General features: G+C 37.8%; 1 protein-coding gene across 8 annotated transcripts in view; it reads left to right on the top strand.

The window, feature by feature from the left end:
* Positions 1 to 24,945, top strand: part of ANKRD26 (ankyrin repeat domain containing 26) — a 48,500-nt gene that overhangs the window by 16,083 nt on the left and 7,472 nt on the right. For 7 of the 8 annotated variants that reach the window (XM_021553490.3, XM_021553491.3, XM_021553493.3 and 4 more), the window contains 23 exons: positions 431 to 536; positions 2,160 to 2,188; positions 2,289 to 2,355; positions 2,440 to 2,484; positions 5,999 to 6,084; positions 7,741 to 8,730; positions 9,572 to 9,780; positions 10,277 to 10,426; positions 11,341 to 11,374; positions 11,520 to 11,658; positions 12,102 to 12,315; positions 12,589 to 12,772; positions 13,187 to 13,333; positions 14,494 to 15,447; positions 16,936 to 17,088; positions 18,035 to 18,210; positions 18,408 to 18,501; positions 19,604 to 19,678; positions 20,786 to 20,920; positions 21,839 to 21,951; positions 22,362 to 22,503; positions 23,130 to 23,411; positions 24,099 to 24,334. In XM_021553490.3, coding sequence (XP_021409165.2) covers positions 431 to 536; positions 2,160 to 2,188; positions 2,289 to 2,355; positions 2,440 to 2,484; positions 5,999 to 6,084; positions 7,741 to 8,730; positions 9,572 to 9,780; positions 10,277 to 10,426; positions 11,341 to 11,374; positions 11,520 to 11,658; positions 12,102 to 12,315; positions 12,589 to 12,772; positions 13,187 to 13,333; positions 14,494 to 15,447; positions 16,936 to 17,088; positions 18,035 to 18,210; positions 18,408 to 18,501; positions 19,604 to 19,678; positions 20,786 to 20,920; positions 21,839 to 21,951; positions 22,362 to 22,503; positions 23,130 to 23,411; positions 24,099 to 24,334 — 4,760 coding nt within the window. The remainder of the gene's footprint in view (positions 1 to 430; positions 537 to 2,159; positions 2,189 to 2,288; positions 2,356 to 2,439; positions 2,485 to 5,998; positions 6,085 to 7,740; positions 8,731 to 9,571; positions 9,781 to 10,276; positions 10,427 to 11,340; positions 11,375 to 11,519; positions 11,659 to 12,101; positions 12,316 to 12,588; positions 12,773 to 13,186; positions 13,334 to 14,493; positions 15,448 to 16,935; positions 17,089 to 18,034; positions 18,211 to 18,407; positions 18,502 to 19,603; positions 19,679 to 20,785; positions 20,921 to 21,838; positions 21,952 to 22,361; positions 22,504 to 23,129; positions 23,412 to 24,098; positions 24,335 to 24,945) is intronic. The other variant, XM_021553498.2, reaches the window with a different exon arrangement.

The raw sequence follows: 24,945 nt of genomic DNA on the forward strand, positions 1-24,945 counted from the left end.
ACAAAATGGCTCTTGCAATTGGAGCAGCACTGTGTTCATTCACTACCACAGGATATTTGCCTAGGGAGTGTCAGTACCAACTTGGATGTCATACAAATTCAGTACAAATGTTGGACCACTGCAGACATGTATCTGTTGGTTCACAAGCTGTATCTTGAGTTACCATGTTAATTCTTGTTTGTGGTTGTTGAGTTTGTAAGTGTGGCAGATTAGTGGTATGAAGTTTTTGCTTAAGGTCTGAAAGCAAACGCAATTGCTGTGATTTCCCAATATACCATGTTTTGATGCATTCTTGCCAAGGGCCTTAAAAACCATTTTTGTATCTAGAATATACTTGATACTGTGCTACATTAATTAGTTTAGCAGGAACTTTTTGTATAGAAGTGAGTTGAAAATTAATTCTGTACCATTTCTCATTCATGTGTTTTAGGTTACACAGGCAGATTCTGAAAGAAAAATACCCTGTGATGTGCTGCTTCCAGCTGCAAAGAGACATGGAGCATGCTCCCAGTTTGTTTCAGAGGAAAGTGACAATGGTAACTTCCTGCTGGGCTAATGTTTGTAAGCATTTATAGGCTAAAGTAAAATTCTATAGCTGTCAGTCTTGGAGATGCTGTCACGGTGTGAGTGCAAACCATACCAATTAAGTGCTTATTGTTTGTTAATTAATGCCAGTAATCACAGCACTTGCTGGCCGGTTTGTAAAGAAAATTATTTGCATTTTTTGTTCTTCCAGTGAGTATCTAGTTTTTTTGATTCAGGTTCATGTTTCATAGCAATGGCAGTGTATGTCTGTTAGGACTGACCTCTCTCATCATTTAACATTCTTAGATGATAATGCAACAGAAGACAGCTAACCTTTGATAACCTTTGATAGCATTTTAATAGCTTTATGTTCTGCTTCGTCTAGGAGCTGAAGTAGGACTACATGTACAGGAATTTTTGCTGAGGATTTCTGCCTGTGGTTTGTGACACTGTCTCTTGAGTGTCTTGAGCAAAACTTTACAAGCTTCCAGGAGTTTCAAATGCAGTTGTTAACTATTTGTCACAGAATTCTGCTTAGACAAGAATTCTACTAAAACAAGTTTAGGATCAGTGTGAAAAGATGGTAAAAATGGTTATGGCAATCTTTCTAAGACTGTTTGTTTTTTAATGCTGTTTTTTTTTTTAATATAAAAATATTTAAAAAAATTATTTAAATATAATTTTTTTGCCCTGGAGCCATTCTTAATAATTCTAAGTATTCTTTCATTTACTTATTTAGTCACATACAACTGTATGATGACTTAAGCAGAGGATTTGAGTAGTACAGGTGGGATTGTGTGGGTTTGGAAATTATTTAATATTAGACAAAATATTAAAACATATTTGGAACTATGTTCTAAATGTAGAATAAAGCCAGACAACATTTGTCTCTGTTGTTCCTCTGCAAGCTAAACCACAACAATCAGATGAACACTGCTCTGATTTTAACTTGTTAGACATATATGAGGTTTCTCTGTCTGCTCCCATGCTTTCTTAGTCCCATCAATGGAAAACAAAATGCTCATCAATATTAAGCGCTTCTAGAATAATCACACAGAATCACAGAATGATTAGGTTGGAAGAGACCTTCAAGATCATCAAGTCCAACCCATGCCCTGAACACCTTAGCTAGACCATGGCATCAAGTGCCATACCAGTCATTCTTTGAACACATCCAGTGATGGTGACTCCACCACCTCCCCAGGCAGGCCATTCCAATTACTCTTTCTGGCAAAAACTTCTTCCTAATATCCAACTAATCATAGTCATAGTGCTGTTTTATGATCATTACAGCAGACCAGCTTTGGCTTTTGAAATAATCCTTTTAGAAAGCAGGATTCAGCTCCTCACAAGGACTAAATATTTTAATCTTGTTCTGTTAACAAGCATGATCTTACTGCTTCACCTGTATTGTCCTAGTTCTGTGATAATTATTTTTTAAATCAAAGATTTTCTTTTATTGTATACTAAGATACATGATGCATGATAAGGTAAATGCAATGTTAAGTATTGTACTCCTGATGAAATAATGCTTGTGACTGATACTTAGTTGTAGAAACTACTAATGTTGAATGGAGTAAAAGGTACCCAACATTTTAAAAAATAACATTTCCCAAAATATTTTTCACTTACAGCCTTTTTGGAGAAACCAAATAATTCACAGGTAAACATTTTTTCATGTTAGACAGACTACTTATTCTTCTCATTAAATAGTTTGTAGTTACTTTGATTTTGGCGTTTTATTATGGAATTGTCTTTCATAGCTGAAGACTCCCATATCTACTTTGGAAATGAACAAAACTTCTCCTGAAAACAGACAGCAGAAATCAGGTAATATTTGCCTTAAGTGGTTCTTCGTTTAGCTTCATAATCTTTTAGGAGTATTTAATAAAGCATCTGTTTTATGTTTTGCAGATCTATTGCAGGAATTTGATTTAGAAGATGTCGAGGATATTGAAGGTATTCATGACCATCTCTTAGTCATGTTCTTTTATGAACAGACACATTGTAATTGTGATTTATTGAAAAATATGGATATTGATCTAGTACCGATATCCAACTGTGACGGACAAAAACTCTCTAACAGTTTAAAGTTAGAAAGTGTGTGTTTATTCGACACTGGGCAGTGTGCAGGATAGCTCCCAAATACACACCGTGCCTTCCAGGTGATTACAGAGTCTTTTTATCCAGACAAGTATTGAATACACAAAATGCAAATACATATTCATAATTTTGGTACATCCCATTCCCTGCTTCATATGCTAATCGCTCCAAAAGCTATTCAGCATGTGTAGTTTGTTCCTTGAAATGGGTCAGTGTCCTTTTCATGGGGAGGGGTCCCAAAATGAGGAAGTAAATGAAGTCTTCCTCGTTTTGACCTTTCTACCTTTTCAATGCAAATATGACAAATGAACTCTTGGTAGAACTCCCATTCCTTGTCTTCAATTGGTTTCAGAACAGAGGAGGCCCACAATTGTCTTATGTTCCTAAAAGCTATTTGTCAGTTTCTATATTCTTCATTATAAACCCAGCTAACTAAACATTGTGTTGACAAACAATCAATTATTAGTTAACTACTAGCTTCTAACTTCATCAAGCCTACTCATTTATTATTATTATTTTAATTAACTCTAGTAAGGCTTATTTCTAACTAAAATCTTAGCTCCTCTAAAATCTCTAAATTCCTTAAAGTTTACGTTTCAATTGCAAATCTTTTCTTAATTTTAAATTAGTGGTTCTAACAAGGTGCTCTGGACGCAAAAGGACTACTGAAATATACACTTGTACCTGTTTGCTCCTTCCTATAGTCTGCCCTTCCATGATGTTGGCTTCCTCAAGCATATATGTTGTCATCTCCCCTTTTCAGGCAGTCCTGAAGATGGAGGAATGTTGATGCTTTGTGTCTTTCCTGCCTTTTCACTTTATCTCTGTCAGCTACACAAAAATTTCAAGATTGATTAAACACTATGTGAAATAGATCTTAGGGGTTTCAAAGAGCCTAAAATCTTACTTGAAGGCTGAGACTTCAAATTCAACATAGCTGCTGTTGAAAACTTCTCTGATGGGCAAGACTAAATGGGAGCTTGGGTTACTTTTGATTACAGCAGTCTTGTTAGTGATAACTTAGGATTCCCTCTGCAGTAATTTCTGTGTGCTACCTGCAAATATTCCTAGACCACCAGCACATCTGTCTGATTTTACTGCTGGCTGGAGCCTTCATCTGCACCAGCAAGCTGCTTGGTATTGGGATATCTATAAGCATGAGTAAAGTCTAAAGCTCCTCTTGTTAAAAAACAAGGAAAAGGGAAAAATGCCTGTGTTCCTTATAGAACATTATCCTTGGATAATCCCTAATTATTGGTTGTTGGAACTCAAAATGTCCCTCAGACATTTTTGGAGGTTTCAGGCCTTGATCAGAAGCATTTTAGACCCTGGCAAGCAGCTGGAAACAGCTGTGATTTTGAGTTTGAGCCGTGGAATGAGTTACCAATTTTGAAGGTGGAACAAGCAGTCACAAAGGGTTAGATAGTATAGTAGAAGTAGTTACAAAGTAGAGGGGAAATTTTTTTAGTATTGTACAGGGGGGTTTTAGCACCTGTACAGGGGGGTTTTTACTTTGTACATGGGGGTCAGAAGTTCTAAGATGGAGGAAAGTGGGCTGATCCTGTTCTTCCTCCTCCTTCCTTACCTCCATGTTCTTGGTAATGCTGGCACTTATGGATTGGTTTAGAGTAAAAAAGCACCTTGTAACATAGGTAGTAGGTATTAGGGAAAAACTGTAAACATGGAACACGTAATATATCATATAAAAGATAGCAGCAGCCCTGGGTGGGAGGGAGAAGAAGAAGACAGCAGATAGAGAGGATGTCAGGGTGTGTGTGTGCCTCTGCCTGGGCCACTGACCAAGCAGCCGCAGCCCGCAAAGACAATCTTTTAGATAACTCACAATAAACTGCCAAACAGCAAGAGGCTGCAGAGTCTTTCATTGGAAGCACGGGTTGGAGGAGAGACTTTACCACCACATGGGACCCCTGAACCAGGCCGGGGGTTCCCACAATTACTGTTATTATTGTCTTTAGTATTTATCAGACTATCTGAAATGCATCAGAATTATCAAGAAATCATCATAACAACCCTGTGAAATGAGTGCTGTCAATCCACTAATGACTGCTGTGTAATGCCTTGTACTGAAATACCCAACAATCAAATCTACAAAAGATCTCAGAAATTTTACCCAGCAGTGGAGATGGAAGGAAAAGGTTGTTACTTCACACTGTGTAACTTGGGTTCAGAATTGACCTCTAGAGACCTTTATGACTGACTGAGGAGCTCGTACTCCAGACATAAAGTTGTAACTCTGAGCTTGTATCAAATGTTAAGAACGCTTCAAAGAATGAAGGCTTGCAAAAGTACTCACCCAAAGCAGAAAATGCCAAGAAGTGAGGTCGTGCCCTTTTGTATTTTTGTGATGATACCTACCTATTTTTCTCAGTCTTGCTCATTTTTCTTGTAGGAAGGGTATTTTGTCTCTCTTTAGCAGTGAAGTGTTGTGTATAGAAAGGCTATTGTGTAGAATCCACAGCGTTATGAAACAAGACAGGAGGTGCAGAGTGATAAGGGTGAAAAGCCTCCATCTCTTGTTTTTAGATTCCCCAGTTGAGTTGCTAAGACTTGTTTCTTTGTGAAAACTTGTCACTTGAAAGTGTACAATGTGCCTTCCACAAGAACAATGACAGTGAGATGCTGCTTCTAGATTGTGTTTGGGATTATCTGGAGTGCAGTTTTCTGGTGTAACAGAGTTCAGGGTAGGCTGCCAGACTGAATACATCTGAGAAGTTTGTGACCTGCCCATACTGTATAGAAATTCTGAGAGAGGGAAGAGTGGAATCCGGTTTTCAATAGTATAAGCAAAATGTTGAGAGTATGGATTGTTTCTCAGCATTATACAAGTCTGTCCTTCAGTTTCCATCTGTGTCTTCTGCAACAGATAAGGTAGCAGTTTGAAATACTCAGTCCAGATTCACACCTAGAGACAGATTTGTTTCATGGATAGAGTAAAGCAGGGCCTTAAAATATTTCAAAGCTATGATGTTTTTCATTATTTTTTGTGTGGTGCACATATGCACTTAGGGAAATTACAGTTGCTGGAGACATGTAACTGTATGGCACACAGCGTTTCAAAGAGAAGGATCAAGATAATGCACCTTTAAGAAGCAGGATTGGTTGATTTGTGACCACTTGCAGTAATTTGCAGCAAATTTTCTTTAAATGCCCTCTATAGAAAGCAATGTACAAAGATGCATCTTCAATCTGTTTTATGGTAATTTTTGTCTATAATAGCTCATCATAAATTGAAGGCAATGCATTATTTTGTGTCAAGATTTTTCTCACAAATATGCTTCAAGATGCACTCTAAATGTAAAAAGTAGTATTAGGTCATGCTGGTTATCAAAATACAGTTTTTTCACTGTAGGTGAGTACTCGGGATCTACTTTTCATATGTCAGCAGCAGCTGAAAAAGAAGACGATAAGGATGCCATTAAAGACTATGGAGTGTGGGTATGTAACATCAAAGATTTTGAATTAAGAGTCTGAATCAGTAAATTTTACTATACACTGTAAAGCAAAGAATTATATATTATACACATGTAAAGTGAAGGAAACTTACCAGTCAATGAATAATTCTGGAGAATTCTGTAGATAAACATTGTATAACAGACTGAAGTAAAATGGGATGCAGTCTCCTTATGGTGGGGAAAAATCCCTATTATTATATTGGATACTTGTTGCTCTAATTTGTTTCCAGCTGGTTTACATGGACTTTGCTCTGTGTTTTTCTTTTTTCATAGTGCTGAGAAACAGTGCAGTCAAATTCTTTTCTTTCTCTATGCAAAATGCACATTTAAGTAAAGAAGGAAATTTGTGTATAGTATGCTGATCTGTTGGATTAAGTATGCCTGGTCTTCCACTTTGTAACAGAAGAAGAAACAAAAAAAACTTGCATTTTGTGACCTCAGTGCTTTCCCTGTCTCTGCAAAATACATGCTTGTTTGGGCATGTTACTGTTTGAAAAGGTTTTTTACAGAAGGCATTTTAGACAGGAATAAGGCAGGCATCCTATTTGTGTTGGGCCTACAACAGGAGAGGGAGAGGGCTGGATAGAGGGGTCTGGAGTCTTCTGTAGCACCTCAAGGGACAGTGGAGCAAATTACTTCTACTCCACACCCAGGTGTGATAAAAACGAAGATGCTGAATATTGACAGGCAGAGCAGGGAACTTGGGCCTGCTGGCAGTGGTCGTGCTTGGCAGTGAACTGGGGAATGGGGAGGCTGAGGCAGATGGGACCTGGCTGAGGTGCTCCTTGCCTGTTCTGGAAGGGAATTCCCTGCAGGAATTTTGGCAGAGTGAGAAGGGCTTGGCTACCGAGGGAGGAGTTGAATGGCCTTAGCCATCGGTTGAATGGCCTTAGCCCATTGTGACTGAGGCTGCAGGGCTGCTGGAAAGCAGCAAATGGGGAAGGGGCGTGTGAGGAGCAGGGTGTGGGCTCAGGGACAGGAGGAGACAGGCGGCATTGAGGGAGGCGTGGTGTGGTTTTCACATAAGTTTGGGTTCCTGACTTCTGCGATGAAGGAGGGAATGGTCAGTTTTCCCTCATAAATGCTTTTCTTTGGATCTTGGAATGAAATTTAACATTTCTGTGCCTTGGGAGGAAATAGGCCCACTTCTCCATGTGGTGGACAATAAAAAGGTTGTCATGTTCATTAACACTCTTATTAGCTTAGCTGGCAGGGAATTGTAAAATGCCAGACAGTATGGAGAAAGGAAGGTGAGGAAACACGGGCAGTTCCAAAGAAAAATGGTATTAAAGCAATGAAACGTGAAAAAATAAATTGCTTTCTAACAAAGGCCACTGGTTACAAAAAGCAGGCAGGCCTAAAGGTGAAAGTAACCCTCACCTAGAAAACTTCATTTCTAGAAAAGCTGTTGTCTCCAATAAGTCCTAGTAGCTAGTAAGTCCTTTTTTTTTTAAGTAAAAGGTGAGTCAGTGAATGTTAATTTAGTATTCTTTGAATTATATTATAAAAATTGCTTTCAAAATATCTTGATGCTGTTTTTTCTGTTACATGATAGGATGAGTTTGCAATGGAAATTACCTTGATTAACTGTAACTTCCTTTTTCTTGGTAATCTTTTTGTCTGTACCGGTATACTTAAGGATAAATATATTTTAGAAACTACCAGCTTGATAGAAAAAACAGCACATGAAAATCAGACTGACAAAGCAGAAGTTTCACATCAGGAAGCCCTAACAAAAAAAGAGGAATTGCACAGTGCTGACAAGGAGTTAATTCTAAAGCCTTGGGAAGAAAGATATGAAAAAATGTGGGTTGAAAATGAGAAAAGGGAATTGAAAACAAATTTTAAAAACATTACAGCAGAGTTGAAGCAGTTGTTTGGTGAAAATGAAGCTGGGGAAGAAACTGCTTCCCTTGTGGAAGAAATACCTGAAAATGGCTTTGGTGAAGAATTGAAGAGTTCTCACATTATTTCATCTCCTGTGACAGAATCAAATAATTTAGAAAGCCAAGGTGAATTTGGAGGTATTAAACTTACACTTGGTGGAAAAATACCCAAAATGGAAATTGCATTTCCAAGTCGTGGTGTTCTTCCTGATCAAAAGAGCTTAAAGACAAATGTAGAAGATACCTGGAATACAGATGAAGAAGCTGGCATCAACAATGTAGATAACAGAAAGGTGTCTCTAGCTAAAGGAGAGAAAAAGAAAACGCTTACTATGGAAACAGAAGAGAATGATAATGGAAAGAGTAGAAATGCAGAGGAAGGTCCTGCTTACTCCCTGAGACATAGCTTAAAATCAAGTATTTTGGGTGACATTTCTAATATTCTTCCTAAAATAAAATCTGTTTGTACAAGTGATGAAAGTGCACATTCTGTAACAGAAATGAAACTTAAAAAGTACTCTGGATTTAATGATGATATTCCCAAGGACTGCCATATCAACAGTAATATAGGAGAAATAGGAACTGAAAGTCTTTTTACTAGTGCTCAGGAATCATGTGACATGCTGGAAAGAAGTCTTGATGAAGAGCTAAAACGAGATATGAAAAGATTTAAGAGTAAGGTAGGAATTCTGCAAACAGTATTCCTGGCTTTGGAGAAAGAGAAGGTACAGCTGCAAAAAGAGGTAGTTCACGTGCTACTCGTTATTCTTTAGTCTTTCTCCATATCAATGGTCCTGTTCACTTCAGCTATTCATCATTAAATGAAGATGCTTTGTGCAAATTAATTGTCGTTTGAATGCAAAGACAATATTTACTCATAAAGAGAGCAGTGGAGAGTTGCCTTTTCCCCTTTTTCAGGAAACACAGAATCACTATTGTTCCAGTTTAACAGTATGTGGCACTCAGTTTAAGTGTAAGAAGTTATCACTTCATTGACATAAAAAGAAGTGCACACAGTTAAATCAATTTTGATTCTGAAACAAAGAATGAAAATAGCTTCTGAACAGGGTCTTGACTGAAGTTGTCATTTGCTATGATTTCTGCATGGTGTGTCTTCATTACCCTTCCCTTAAATTCCTGTTTGCTGTGAGTGGAGTTGTTTCTACTTGTGGATTTGGAATCTTTTTCTCTGCTACCCTGCCTACCCTCCGTGGAGGAAGCAGTATCCAAGCACACTTCCATTTGATTTTTTTTAATTTCTGTTTTTATAACAAACATTGTGCAGTCCTAACTGTTTAATCCATCAGTAATTCTTTTACATTTTTGTTGTTCATGTTTCAAGATGCACTGTTTTCTTCTTCCTAAGGACTCTGTTTCTGTTACATCACAGGTTCATGAGTGAATTTGAAGTACTTTCAATTACAATAAATTTTGTAATGTAATTTTTGTGAAAATACGTGTCTATATGTTTTTTCATTTTGCACTTCCTTCAGAGGTAAACTCTGAATTATTCAATCATGGATATTGTCTTTCTCTTTTATGGAAAGACTGAATGATACTTGAAACTTAACTTTCTTTTTGTAGGTTGAGAAGGAAAAAAGCAAAGAAATATGTTTCAATACACAGACAGTGACTAAAGAGGAAAATGTTGATAAATTAAATACATCACCAGGCAACATTAATAATCAGCAGATGACAGAAAAGCTAACACTGAGGAAGAATGACTCTTTGAAAATGGAAGATGAAAACACTACAGAAGAAAAAGCCAACAAGAATTTTTCACCTGAGGAGAGGTCAGAAATTATTAAAATGCCAGTGAAAGTAGAAACTAAAGACATGATCTCTAATTTGTATTTGTAGTATTACTTAAGTATCTTTTAGGTTTTCTAATATTGTACTAGTTGAAACAGTTTCTTTGATGCTGAAAGCAATAATGAGTAGGCCACTGCTTCACAAACATTTAAGAAAAACACTTTTTATTTTTTTTTTATTTTTTTTTAGGAAAAGGGAAAAGATATTACCAAATGAATCTTAAAAGTTTGAAGGAAGCATTGATATTTTTATGAAATCCAAAGCAGGAGGGTTTTTCTGTCTGTCCTTTAAAGGAATCTCTGCCCTCATTCCTAGGGCAAGGTTTTTTAAATACTCCACAATCCTTGGAGTTAAGTCTGTGTTTTATTCAGAGATATTTTACATCTCTCTGGTTTCTGGACATCATCTTATGTCCGTTTCAAATAAACATTTTCTGTTTTGTTACTCAATAGGTAATTTTTTTTCTGTTTAATATAGTGAATTTGCCCTGAATCATGATGTTGCAAAGAAAAATAAAGGACGGACTTCAAAGCAGAAGGCTGATCAGCAGATGAGCTCTTCCAGTGGGAATAATTTTCAAGTACCAGATGATAGCACTTTCAGTGAAACATCTCAAGAGGAAGGAAGGTACTGAATATAAGGAATGTTATAATTAAAACTTACTTAATGATAAAAATTGACCTAAAGGTAACTTTTTTTGTAAACCTGATGTGCACAGTTGTTTTTGTTCCTTCCTGTGACAATATTTTTGTATTCCAAAACATATCTTTTTTGCTTTATGTGCTTTGAACATCTTAGCAAAGTTCATTATAAAGGCAATGTGCACAAGTGCTGAAAAATTACCGGAAGGTCAGTGTATATGTAAACCTATATTTTATATTTTTAAAAAGGGAGAGGAGAGACTTCTGCAAGAACAAAGTTGCTATTTCATTACATGCACCTTAGGGTTTGAGTTTTTTTCACTTTTATGTTTTTTCTTCAGCTGTTTGTCCTCTTGACTTCTTGCCTACCTCAAACTTAACTGTAGGGGGCAAAACGAGAAACAGAAATTCTCAACAGGTATAGGCACTTAAAACACTGGTGTGTAGTCAACATCATTTGGGTCAGAAAAGTAACAGACAGCATTGTGTGGGCTGTTTTGAAGAAAATAAGTCCATTCCAGTCAGCCTAAGCCCACTAGAGATCGAAAATTACAGTTCTTTGACCTGTAAGGGGAAGAGTTTAAATACTGAAGGGAACTGATTCCCTCTAGTATTAAAGAGGGAATGCACATAACTATGTATCTGTATATCTCCATGTCTGTAGCTATATGATTCTTATCACTTTGAGTGAACAGTTACTTCACCTATTTGCATAATATCTTGTGAAAAAAATAGTCTTCCAATAAAGATGTCTTTTAGCAGTATTCACCTATTTCTAAAAAAACTCTTGTATTAAAATTTACTTTAATTCCCTACTGAAATTAGGTTTTCAGAACAACTTTAGGTATTGTTCTTAATGCAAGATAAACATTCCAGAACTGAAATACATTTGTTTTCCAGACCTGCAGCAAAAACAGCGAGTGAAAAGAACAAGGTACTGTAAAATTTGTTTCTTGATTAATAGCTTTATCAGCTTCTAATCACTCAGATGGGATCAATCAGATAAGGACTGTGAATGAAAGAATGAGTAATCTGTAATATTACATAGTTGTATACAGAAGATACTGTATTGTTTATAGGTCAGCATACAAATGGATGTGGCTGACGACCTTGATTTAACTCACTCATCTGACACAACATCAGAGGATGTCAAATTACCAACGTCCACCTACAAAGAGGCTGTGTTGCTTTTAGAACAGCTTACTGTGGATCATACAGGTATGTTCTAAAGTCACTTTTTCCTCAGATGTTACAAGTTTCTCTTTTAAAAGATTAATTATTTGTGTGCACTCCTAGATATCTTGGTTCATATATGTTTGAGAAAACACCTCCCCCCATCCCCTTCATTGCTGACCTGTGTGTTTACAGAGCAGCTGTTTTTCCTATTTGTTGCCTTTGCCTGAGTGGTGGTTTTGTCTTCTCTTGAATATATTTTGATGAGGTGCCACCAGCATGATGAAAGGCACAGTTGTGCCCTGCAGTTGGTCCATTGTCTCTGTCTGGCATTGGGCAGCCCATGGCATCTTCTCACAGAGAACTCTCACTGCCTTACTTCAGTCCTCCCACTAGCAAAACTTTATCACCTGTACCAAATCAAATAATTTACACATTAGAAAGTATTTATGCATATGTGCATCTCTGTCTTTTCTATCTCAAAATAGGTTCTGCTATTTTACTGAAAATTCAAAACATACTTCTTAAATATGAACAAATAATAGAGCATGAAAAAAATCGGTATGCAACGGTCTGCAGAGAAGTAAGAAAATTGGAAAGCGAAAAGGAAGAATCAAAGTTAAAAGCTGAAGAGACTCAAGATTTGAAATCCATATTGGCTCATCAAGAAGTTGAATGGAAAAGTGATATCCAAAGCCTTAAGTATGTAGTCTTCTTTTCTGATAATGTGTTACCTTGTAACAGTGTATTTACTGAGATAAGCTTACAAGTTGTGAAACAGTCAATAGTTTATTTGGATATACTGTAAATGTGATACCATGGATAATGGAATGACAATAGAATTCTTTAAAAAGTTAAAAATTAGAGTGAAAGTATTTAACATTTTTGTTTGAGTTCTTTCTGCAAGCTCATAGTGTAGAATATCTAATTTTTATATCAGTGCTTTAGTTTCTAAACTATACTGTTAATTCCCAGGTTTACTTTGAAACAAGAAGAAGAAAAGAGGCTCAGAGTAGAAACACTATATGAGAAAACAAAAGAAAAACTCAGAAGGAAAGAAGAGCAATATTGTAAAGAGATGGAGGAGAAACAGCAACTTGAGTTACAGTCAAGGAATTTAGAAATGGAGTTGGTAACACTGAGAAAGCTCTTCAAACAGGTATATTAGATAATGACTTAAACACTTGTTTTCTTATTTTCTGCTTTTTTTTAATTGGTGTTGTATTCCAGCATGCCTAAAGAAGAGGTACTTTGTACATGGAAAAAGCGTTGGGTAACTATTGTCAGATTTTGCAAACAGCTAGTTTCAAAGTAGTGTATCCCTTTTTTTTTTGTTTGTTTGTATTTCAAAGCCTAACTTTGCGTTCTTTTTAAAAATTATTACAAAATAATAATTAAAATAACTAAATTATTCTATATATCTTCTTAATTTTCAGAAGAAAATTAAAATTTATGGATGGATTATTGTAACTGTTGAAAGCAAAATAATTTAAAAGAATAAAGGGGAGAGTGGAACAATATTGCTAGCTTAGATTTCTCTGAAGCTGCAAGTAATTTAATTGTATTATTGTAGGTTGAAGAAGAGCGTGATGAAACACAGAGACAGCTCTCTCAGGAAAAGAGTGCCAGGGCACTGCAAGAAGGCATTCTGAACAACCACCTTTGGAGACAAAAGGAACTCGAAGAAGAGACAAGAAGAACTATAGGAAAAAGTTCAGATGTAAGCAGATTTTTTTTCTAATTAATTAAATTTCCCTATATTTGTTTTAAACTTATAATAAAACTTATATTTTTTTTCTGCTTCTTGATGGATTATTTACAGTTTACCAGTGTAACTTTACTGTGCAAGTACCTTTTCTGTTTTCCCTTATATCTATAAAAGTTATGGAAAGCAGAATCAGTGCTGTATGTACAAGTAGAAAGCTAAAAGGAAACACTATTTAGAACATTTTTTTAACTGTCTTGTTTTTATTTCCTTGACATTTTATCATCACTTTTTAAGGTTTCTGTCAGTGAATCATGTAGCTACCTACATCCAGACTGACCAGGAAGGAAGCTGACACTCACTCTGTGTTCCCATTACTTGGGGTTTTTTAAATTATTTATTCCCTTATCAAACTTGAAGTATGAAGTTCTTTTCCATCTCCACATATTAAAGTTTTATGAAGGAAGATCAGCAATAAATTAAACTCTCAATACTAGTTAAACTAATTGAAGGAGAATGAGCAATCATGAACACTATTAAAAAAAAGAAAAGAAATCTTGAGAAGTTTAATGAATTTACTAAGAATGTGAAATTCTTGGAAGAATTTATTTGTTCTTGGCCATGTTACTCAATAACTATAGGGTGAATATGTTTATATGAAAAAAATTTGTATAATAAACAGGTACTATACAAGACTCTTGCATTCCAGGGATGATTCAGCTGTATAGCCAACTTTCAGTAATGGCAAGAAAAATGTTAAGAAGACATTTAAAAAGGAAAATACCCTTTTTAGCCTGGTAAACAGATTTTAGTAGAAGCTAAATTAAGCTAAAAGGGAATATTTTAAAGGCATGCACACACAAGAAAGCACTGTTATTTTATAACCTTTATACCTGAAATATTTTAAATAATTTTATTACTTAATTGTTGGTTAACAGAAAAAAAGGCATTATGTATTTGACATGTTTATTTATGGATATGTTATGCTTTCATTCTGTGCCTGCACTGGAACACATGCACTGGTTCATAGAGTAGCTTATGTCTTATCTGAAATTTCACTCTCATCTTTGGAGTCATGTTGCGGTGTTAGAAATATTAAAATGCAGTTTAATGCTGAAGTGGTTTTGTAGATTTATTTCCCACATGGATATTTATTCATGTTCCCTGTCATTCAGGAATCCGACACTGAGAGAGAAAAGGATCTGTTGTACAAAAATCAGTTACTGCAAGATGAGATTGCCATGCTAAGACTAGACCTTGATCAAATAAGACTTAGGCACCAGGAGGAAGAAGGAAAATATTTAGAGGAAATTGAGACCTTGAAAGAAAAAAATGAAGATCTCCAAAAAGAACTTAAGCTGAATGAGGAAGCCTTAACACAAACAGTTCTTCAGTACAATGGACAACTAAACTTACTAAAGACAGAATCCACAATGCTAACTTCCAAACTGGAGCAGACAAAAGAAAGCAAAGACAGACTAGAGACAGAAATTGAATCATTTCGTTCCCGCCTGAGCACTACTGTTCAAGAACTTGAACGTCACCAGTCATCAAGAAGCGACGTCGAACGAACATTTCAGAGAGAGCGTGATGAATGGCTTCGCTTGCAAGACAAACTCCATCATGACTTCTCAGATGTACGAGAAGCCAACAAGAGCTTGTCTCAGCAGCTGAGTAATGCTGAAAGCAAAGCTAATGGTCTAGAAAATGAGCTTCACCAGTTAAGACAAACACTTAGAGAGAAAACATTGCTTTTAGAAATGACACAAAAAGAATTAAGTCAAACCCAGTGTCAGGCAAAGGAATGTGATCATGCTCGACAGCTTGAGAAAGACCAAGTAAGCAAACTTTTAATAAAGCAGGAATCCATGCAGGAGCGATTGGCACAGCTCCAGAGTGAAAACCTTTTGCTCCGTCAGCAACTGGAAGATCTGCAGAACAAGGGGATCATCAAAGAAAAAGTAGTTAATGATGTGCAAGATCGGTTTAATGATATTTTCAACAAACTCAGAGCTGATACGGAAAAGCAAGTTTACCTAGTGGAAGAGAGAAACAAGGAGTTAAATGCCAAGTGTATTGATTTAAGAGAACAAATCTTCAAACATGAGACTGACAAAATAGAGAGAGAGGTAAAATACAGACTTACAGCAATTTAAAGTTTTCCAGTTCTTGAAATTATTTTGTGTTCCTAAAGTGTATCAGATATAAACCATATGCATGGGACCAGATAATGATGTTTTGGTCTGGTTTTACTGTGTTTCTCTTGAAACTGTGGAAGGGTTTGGTAAATGGGGTGTTACTGCTCAGATCTGAGCAGGGAGCAGAAAAAAGGTATCCAAGTCTGCTTGGATCAAGAAAGGTGATTCTTCTCTAGAACTTCTTTCTCTCTTTAGTCCATTATTTGCCCTATAGAATTGATTAAGGTATTTGATGATTTTTTTAAGTATTGCACTGATGACACAAGTAAGAGTGATGTAAAAGGAAGAATGATCTAATATGTGACAGCTGAGAAATGAAAATGCAGATGAGTGTATTGTGTGAGATGAACTTGTATTAAGTTCCTGTAGAGGAAAAACACTGCTTTTCCCTAAGTTGCTATCAAAATTGAAGAGTGTTTTATTGTCCAGGTACTAATTAATGATTATTCTGGGGGCTCTAAGGGGTGTGCCTAGAGAATGCATTATTATCTGTGTTCCTAGGAGTAGGTAGGGTATTCTGTAATGATAGAGTGTTCTGGCCAATTTCAGGTAGAGAAATGACTTCAAAATTACCCTGTTCAATCATCCCTTACTTTCTAGAAAATAGGAACTAATAAAAGTCAATATTTAGACACACTGATGTACAGTCTTTCACCTTTAATGATTTGAACAGTGATTTAAAATTACGCTTCCGGAATTGCAAGTCTGGAATCTTTGAGTGAGATAAATATAGGCATATGTGAGATAATTGCTTTATTCTTCATTTATCAGTTACTGTGAGGTGTGTGTGGGGAGAAAACTCCAGCAATACTGTCAGTCATTTTAATCTGTGAATTGCTGTGTATTCTTTATACCAAAAGTACAGGTTCCCTCTGAGAATACTACATCTATATAACAGAATGAACTGTCTAGATTTTAGTAAACCTGGTATGTCAGTATAAAGGCAGTTGTTATTCTAAAACATACTTATTGAGACAGCTGTAAGAGGATGTGATTCAATATATTTTTAGAGTATATCTAAAGAGAGCTTTTAGATATAGCTATTAATTTAATTATATTTGTAAATTGTAGGAATAGAAAAAAGAATGATACCAAATCCTGCCTTTGGTCAACAAAATAGTATCTGCAGTGAGATTATGGCCCTTGTATTACAACAGATTTATTTTGATTATGTTAGTAAAATTCCCATGATTGCATCTTTTTTATGTATGGAAACAAAAATCCTCATGAACTGCTGCTGACAGTTTGGGGGCGCTCAGCTGAAAAAGATGGAGATGCGATTGTGCACATGCCTGCTGGTGAAAGAAAATTTCACTTGAGTTCAATCCAAAGACAAGTCTAACTCTACAATCAAGTAAAAGTAAAGGTATTTTTCATGTTCTTACAACTTTATTCATGCTCATTTGATTGCTTCATTAGGGCATGATCAGACAGCTGCAGCAGGAGCTTGCTGATGCTCTTAAAAAGCAATCTATGTCAGAAGCTTCACTTGAAGTTACTACACGCTACCGCAGTGACCTGGAGGAAGACAAGCTGCGATTGCAAAAGGAATTGGAAAAGACTAAAACCAAGGTACATAATGTCTGTAATTATAGCAATAAATCTTAGGGTGGCTGTTAAAAGTAGGATTGGATGTTTTCCTAAAGCCCCAGGAAAAAATTAAACAGGATAGATTTAATGATGTGTGAATCAATTGCATTGTTTTATAAACTTGGTGTCCAAGTTTATGCAGACATTATGCCCTAACTTGGGCAAAACTTTTTATTTGCGAAGGTGCTTTTCACAGTAAACTTGTTCCTGTGTTTATGCCTCATTACCTTTGGTTTAGCCAAGCAGATTGTCTGATTTCTGAAGAATAGTAGAAGTATTGGACTGCTGTGTTTGGACATTTTTATGCTCCTGCTTTCTCCCTGCCCCCACTCCCCCCACCCTGCCCTGTCACCATGTAACACGTCAAATTCTGAATGCTTTTGTAACTTACTCTGCATTTTTTCCCCTTTGACCCTTCTATAATTTAATATCCTTAAGTGGCTTTCCTAGAAGGAAGTATAAGCTATTTCTGAGTTAGGGACTACCTTTCACAGTGTTTTTCCAAGATATGGTCATATAGAGGCCTTGGAGTTCTTAAAGGAAAATAATTTAAAATCTGATCCTTATGAGGGACTTGTGAAGTCACTACAGACAGATGAACTTCTTAATTCATATTTTCACGGAGGAGCAAACAAGTGAACACAAAGAGCATCCTGAGTCACCAAAAGGGTCAAAGCAGCAATGTTAGTGCTTAGAACCATACTCTAGGAACACATGGAGGAATGGGAGAGGCTGCGGTGGAAGATTAGGAAGTAACACTGCTTGTGTTCATTTGCTAGTAGAAGCTTTGGAAGTCATTAAGATGATTACAGTTCTTTGGGCAGAGGGCATGGGAAGATATTTGCAGCATGTCAGTCCTTGGGCAGTAGGTGACTGCCCTGTATAAAAGCTCACTTGAAGACTGTGGACTCTTTCTGTGATTTTACAGTTGCGGGAGGTGGAAGAAAAGTATCTTCAGTCTGAGCATTATGTTCGTGACTTGAAGACTTCCTTGGATGGTAAGGAAAGAGAAGCAACAGCTTCTGCCCAGAAACTGCAGGACCAGCTGTTGGCATCTTCTGAGACTAACACTACTATAAAACAACTGGAAGAACACGTGCAACAGTAAGAGAACACAGTGGGGCAAGGCATCTTCACTTGCAGGATTAGCTGGAAACCACAGCACAGATAGGTAGCCTTGTTGCATCATAGCAAATTATTAAGATTTTGAAGGATGTTCTTGGGTTTTATCATTTTGCACTGTTCTTTTGGAATTAGTGGTCTGGCAGATTTTTATAATAAGACCCGTATTTATTTTTAAGCCTTGAAATTGAAAACACCAAATTGGAAGCCACTGTCCAGCAACAAAGCAACAGGATTGAAGCCCTACAGAGAGACCTGCAAGCCTCTGCCTCAGTAAGCTGCTCATAAATTTCCCTTTCGGTGACTCATTAGCCTAGTTACCTATTTCTATGTGGAAATTTTATGGTGAGGTTTTCCTAGAGAGCCAAGGGGAGCTCAGTGCTTGCATTTTTCTGAATAGAAGCTGCCCACATAGCAGCCTGCTCTACTTTCCAGCCATCCAGTTTTGAAAATTTTCCCATGCTCTATAGCAAGTCAAACATAACACTCTAAAAGGTAAGGATTTGACAGCAGTACACCAGTGTAACTATTGTCTGCTTTAAACCTTTCATAACATCAGATGCTGCTTTGGGGACTGCCGTGTTCTATTTAATTTATTAATCAAGTTAACTGGTGGAAATTCCACAGGGTATATTGATGCCAATCTCTTTATGCCAGAGACCTGGCTGATATCATCAGACTGAAACAAAAATTACGTGTTCCAGAGCTTTTGCTGTGCAGAGTTGCTTTTTCTTTGTCTACTTGCTGTGTGACTGTTCTCGTGAAACAGTGAAGACGACTGCTTGTGGCATCTGCAAAACTCAGTGTGAGCCTTTGAATTTACCACAGCTTCTACACAGTGGTTAATTTTAGCTCAGATAAGGTGCTAACATCTGTGGCCTGAATGAAGAGATTTTTTTTTTTGTTGTTTTTTGTATTGTAGCCACTGAGCTAGGGTTCTTGTTACAACTGTAGTTGTCAATTATAGCTGAAGGTATTTTGAAAATCACTATATGTGATAGTCAAACTTTGTGATGTGCTGATACTGTCGAGAGAAGTGGGAAGGCAGTCACAAATCCTTTTGCTTTGATTAATAGGGCATTATTTTCAAGTGTACTGGGGATGAGAAAAGCTACTCCTGCCTGTTTTCACTGAACATTCTTTATATCCCACGTGGTCCTCTCTCTCTATCTCTCTGCATCAAATGGCAAAGGTGATGATTACTAACAATTTTGCAGTGGAATCAAACTAAGGCCATTTTGATCATTGTTGCTGAGTGTAAATAGTGTAGGAATAAAGAGATGAAGAGGTTTTGTGTAATACTCTTGTCAGCGAGGTGTAACTTCAATGTGGAAAGTGATCATGTGCCTTCTTTCTTCTTGTAATGCTTCTATAGGTCCATAACCGCCTGGAAGACTTGATAATGAGCTTACAGACAGCACAGGCAGCTGCAGAGGATCACCAGAAGCAGGTACGTGACAGGCTTCTGTGAACGGCTGTTTTAATCTTTAAATTTTTTGTATATAGGTAATTGATTAAAAGATCATGTGAGTTGTGTAAGCACACAGCCTTTTAAATACCCATCTGGTTTTAGGGCAAGGCACCCTCAAGGGAGAAGGCTGTAAATTTCCTCATTTTCCTACCTCTGTGTTTTGTGTGTGTTGTGGTGTGCAAGACAGTTGTGTTCATCAGTGTGATTCATCTGATGAATTGTCTTCCCCATCCCACCTGCAGGGAGTGAGCAAGTGGCTGTGAAATGCTTAGCTGCTTACCAGAGTTAAGCCATAGCACATGACTGATAGAGTGGATTTTGTGGGCAGCATGGAGATCTGTGGTTGAAAGCTGAGAGAGGAGAGCAGAATTGACAGATCCATATTTTCTTTGTAATTTTGTCAGAGCTTGTCTTGAGGCCATGTCAGTTTTTGTCATGAGACCCAGTGTTTTACTGCCACTTGAGAAAGTGATACACCCTAAGGATTTTTTTTTATCTGAGACTTTGTGTGAAGTGCTTTGTCACTTTCTGTAGCCAGTAAACATCTCTTGTTTTTTCCTTTTTTGATTTTGTAATTTTCTTTTTTCCTTAAAAAATGCCACTAAAAGCATCTAGTCATCTTCCAGTCTTTATACTTGAACTAACTCAGCAAGCTGTGTTCAACTCAAATGCATCTGTTAGGCAAATTTTTGTCAATTTCAAAACATTTCTTGCTCTCAGGAGATACACAGCTGTCACAGAAGCCATGAGGGTAGGGTATATTCTGTGGTGGGCACTAGAAATGAAGACATTACAAAGTATGTAATGAACTCTGGAGAACCTTTGGAAGAAAGCTGTAGGGTAATTTTGTGTGTATATTTGTTATTCCCCAGAGTTCAACCTCATCTAACCACCCATATAGTATTCATTCATCCCGTTTGTCTTCTTGGTTATGTTTTCCAAGCGGTGTTTTACATTCCACATTAACATTTACCATAGACATTGGATGAGGAGAGAAGAGAGTTTCCATTTAAGTTACAGCTTTCAGTTGCAGTGTTTTCTTTATGGTCACCTTAGTTTCTTCTTTTGTCGTTGTTGCTTTTACAGGTGCAAAAGCAGAATCTGCTGGCTCTGACATCGAAGGACTTGCAGAGTTTATGGGAAGAGCAGTTTAAATCAAGATCTAACCTTGAAGAGCGTGTTGCTCAACTTGACAGGGAAAAGGCAGATCTCTTTGAACAGGTAAATCCAGAAAATTCTCCAGAGACCTAAGCCAGTACCTGTGAGAACTCCATTAACCCTTTGGTCGAGTTCTTAGATAAAGAGCATTTTTTTATTACCCCTGCCATTTAGGCTCTGGATATGTTGTGATTTGTGGATCATACAGGAAGCAAAGGAAAGCTATCTGTGTATCTTGTGTAAGTTCTGGAGTGATTCTCTTTGAAAGAGCTCCCAGTATGGTTTGCATCAGTTAAGCACATCAAGCAGGGCTGCAGTTCCCCAGTTCTTTCTTGGGTTCCTTCTGGCCATCTTCTGACCCCTTGTTTTCTGGGCAGGATTGAAGTATTTTATTTTTCCGGTGCAGTGCAGGGAGGAGCAGCAGCATGTTTTCAGTGTGCTGGATGTTTAAAAGCCTTGCAGAAAAACATAGTGAAGGAATTCTGGGGAAATGAACTAGTGCTTGGGAAACAAGAAATGACTGACAGTTGCAAAGAAGCAGTCTTTCCCTCTTTGTCTGTAGAGGAATAAAGGAAATGCAAAGCAACTAGCACATAAGTAAGTAGCTACAAATAAGAGGTGGAAGGGATTAGTATATTGAAAAAATTCCCAAAGATCAAATTCCTCTGCCTGCTTATCAGAAAAGATCCCATAAAAGCTTTAGATTAATTTGTATTCTACCGTGATAAGCATACCTAAATAATCTTACTATGAGTTGAGAACTCTTGAAAGAAGTCCAGCATCTTTTCCGCCTTGTTTAAGGGGAGGCATCTATTTCTGCTGTTCAATATTGGCCCAGTTTGCTGTGAAACCTAATGTGTAACTTGGCTAAAAGATGGAGATGGATTGCAGCTTCTCCATGGAGAACACTACGGATACATATTGCACATAGCTCTTGTTCTTATGTGTTGTGTGTGTCATGTGTCTTTTCTGTTTTGAAAGTGTGAGAGTGAAAGAAAGAAAGTGAAGAAACTGATAGAGTTAAAACGCCCAGTTGAACTCCGTCTGGACCAAGAAATGAGACGAAACTTAGAATTGCAAAAAGACTTTAAAAGGTATGACTTTTTGATATGGTGAAGAGATATCCCTGAAGAGAAGTCCAGTTTTATTGAACTGGAATATAAGAATACTCTCACACATACTCTGAAAGCAAACTAGGGTCTCGTATTAGTTCCTGCAAGGTACATCTGTGCATGAGCCTATACTTATAGCTGCAAGAGGAATTGCTAATCCAGGTTGCCCTGCAGTTCTCCAGGGGTGGGGAAGGAAATCTTCAGTTTGTCTTTTCAGCTGAAATTTGGATGTGCCAGCTGATTTGTGGCACAAGAAGAGCAGGTTTTTTATCAGCAATTCCTGATACTTTCAAGTATGTTAAAGATAAGAAAACTATGTCTGCACGCCTTACTGGAGAGCATATGGAAAAGGTTGCTTGTTCCTGTGTTTTCCAAACTGATTTGCTATTTAGGTTGAAGAGACTTCTCAGTAGAGCTACGAAGAAAATAAAAGTGTATGAGGAGAGAGAAATGGAGTCGCAGCTTAATTTGAAGGGAGAAATGAAGAGCAGATATTCTGAAATGGTCAGTGAAGTTGATAGATTGAAAACAAAGGTGAGCTTTGCTTAATTTGGGGTTTGTTTGGTTGTGGTATTACTTCTTTTCAAACCTGTGTGAAGCTTTGCCTGTATTTCTTGTCATGTTGATGATTTGCTTTCCTTGGCTATATTTTACATTTCATTGGTCTCTCTCAATGGTTTTTCTACTGTTAGAGAAGCAGGTGACTATAATAACTGATGTAGCTGTCCTTATGGGTAAAGATGCAGTCCTTAAATGCAAAGCAGCATCTGCAATGGCACCAGAAGGGCAGACTGTCATGCAGAGGAAGGGCAAGCCAAGAGTGGCAGCAAGGCTGGCAGGGTCCGTGACCTTGTGGGCCAAGGAGCCATCCCACAGGAACTCACCAAGAAGAACAGAGAAGGTCCAGTGACAGCAGGCAGGGTCAGCCAAGAGTGCAGATCCTCAGGCTGGGCCTTAGGGATGGGCATTTCTGCTGTCCTCCCAGGACATCATGTCCATGGGTGAGGGTCAAGGCTGAATATACAGATGATAAATACAGTCTCCATGAACAACCCCTTTATCAATTTTAACAGAATTCACTGCTTTTAGATGCCTTTGGGTTTCTTTTCATTTCCCCCTCTCTCCCCTCCCCACCCCCCCCCCCCCCCCCGCCAATACAGGTTGCTGAACTTTCCCAGCAGCTGGACATGGAGTCTAAAAAAAGCATGCAGCTAGAAGCCCAAAACCGGGATTTGCGTGAAGAGCTATCTACCCTGCATGGGAACTGTGAAAAACTGGAGAAGAGCAAATGCCAGCTGAAAGAAGAAGTGGCAAAACTCCAACATCACTTGGAGACTAACATGGTGGATCACAGCCAAATAGAACAATATAAAAGAGAGGTTGATGAACGAGCAGGCCAAGAAATAAGACAAAAACTACAAGAAGTCAATCTGTTTTTGCAGGTGAGTGACTTTCTGACACGTCTCTGTAGACTTTGGTTGTGGTTGCCATTTTTTTAGTGTTTTGCTTTTGGTACCTGATTCTGTGTGTTAGCACTGTACTTGTGTCTGTGCTGAAGGTCAGTGGGAGAAGGGCATATGGTGAGCAAGAGTGCTCCTAGAGTGTGTAATTTGCTGGCAGGTCCCTCAATCAAAGGCTTGCCCAAGGTAAGTTTTCATTTTGCAGTGCTTGGGGCTGTCTCTGCTGGTCTGCTTCTCCCTGTTCATGCTTGAAGTGGTTTTGCACCTTCCAGCTGTCATGGCCAGACCTACAAGTCTGGTTTTGTCCTTGTGTGGGGGAGGGTGCTCAGGAAACAAGTGACTGAAGTTGTAGGTGTGGAGATTGAGAGGAGGTGAGGCATCCTGCTAAGGTCTTTGAGGAATCCTGTCCTCTATGCCCTGTCCTACAGAGATAATGCCCTTGCATTAGTGGCTTTGAATAGTGGTTCTGATTTGGGCTTTGTCCTGAGTGAAGAGAATTATTTACCCTAGTGGTAGCTCCAGGGTTCTGCCTTAACTGCTGATGGTAGTGAGGAGGTGCAGCTGTCTCTCTAAGCCAAGGAGGGCCCATGACCTTGAGTACATGCAATTGACAGGTGGGGAGAGTTCTCTTTTTCTTTGTGGTGGTTGAAGGTGCACTGTCTCCTTCAGGCACAGGCAGCCTCCCAGGACAGACTAGAACACATCAGAGCAAGTCATCATGCTTCTCTGAGAAACCAGCTAAAAGACAGAATTAGAGATCTTGAATGTGAATTGGAGAAGATAAAAAATACTCAACAAGACAGTACTTTTCCAAAAGAATGTGTACAGGCAGAAGTGGAAAAGTACAAGGAGCTATATCTGGAGGAAATGAAAACTAGACGATGCCTAGCAAAGAAATTGGAAAGGTAAGTCTGTCCTTTTTTTGGACTGGTAATAAAAGACTTCTTTTTCCTTATGCATATTTCTTGTTAATTCTTCTGCACCTGGCCAGCGTTGAAAGCCTATGATGACGTGTGTGGGAAAACAAACGTTTAGCAGGCCTCCATTTCTCTTTAGTGTTTCAGCAGGAACACAACTGATCATGGCATTAACAGGAGACTTTTCAAGTTGATGTTGTTTTAAGTGGCAGCTTTTTTTGCCAGTCTCTATAATCTCATTCTCTGTACAACAGAGAAACATGAATTTCATGTCCTTTATTTTTTGAATAAGGGTAGGCCTCTCAGAGAACAGATTTCTGTTCTGTGAAGAAAAAATAGAAATTATCTTTTTTTGCTTCTGTTTAAGCAGTGGCTCTAAGCTTTGAGCTTTCCTTGGGAAGGGGGATTCAGCCCAGAGTTGTTTCAGAGGTGACGTACCTTCCAGAAGGTAAACCATGTAAACACATGGCTTTCACAGAAGGCTTTGAAGCCCTCATGTTGAGCAGTCCTAAGCATTGGTGATGCTGCTCCTTGCACCTCGTGTGACGTCTTAGAAACAGGCCCTCCAAACAAGCTCAGGTCAAATGATATACTACTTT

The sequence above is a fragment of the Lonchura striata genome, chromosome 5 (genome assembly GCF_046129695.1).
Source record: "Lonchura striata isolate bLonStr1 chromosome 5, bLonStr1.mat, whole genome shotgun sequence".
NCBI classification, from domain to species: Eukaryota; Metazoa; Chordata; class Aves; order Passeriformes; family Estrildidae; genus Lonchura; species Lonchura striata.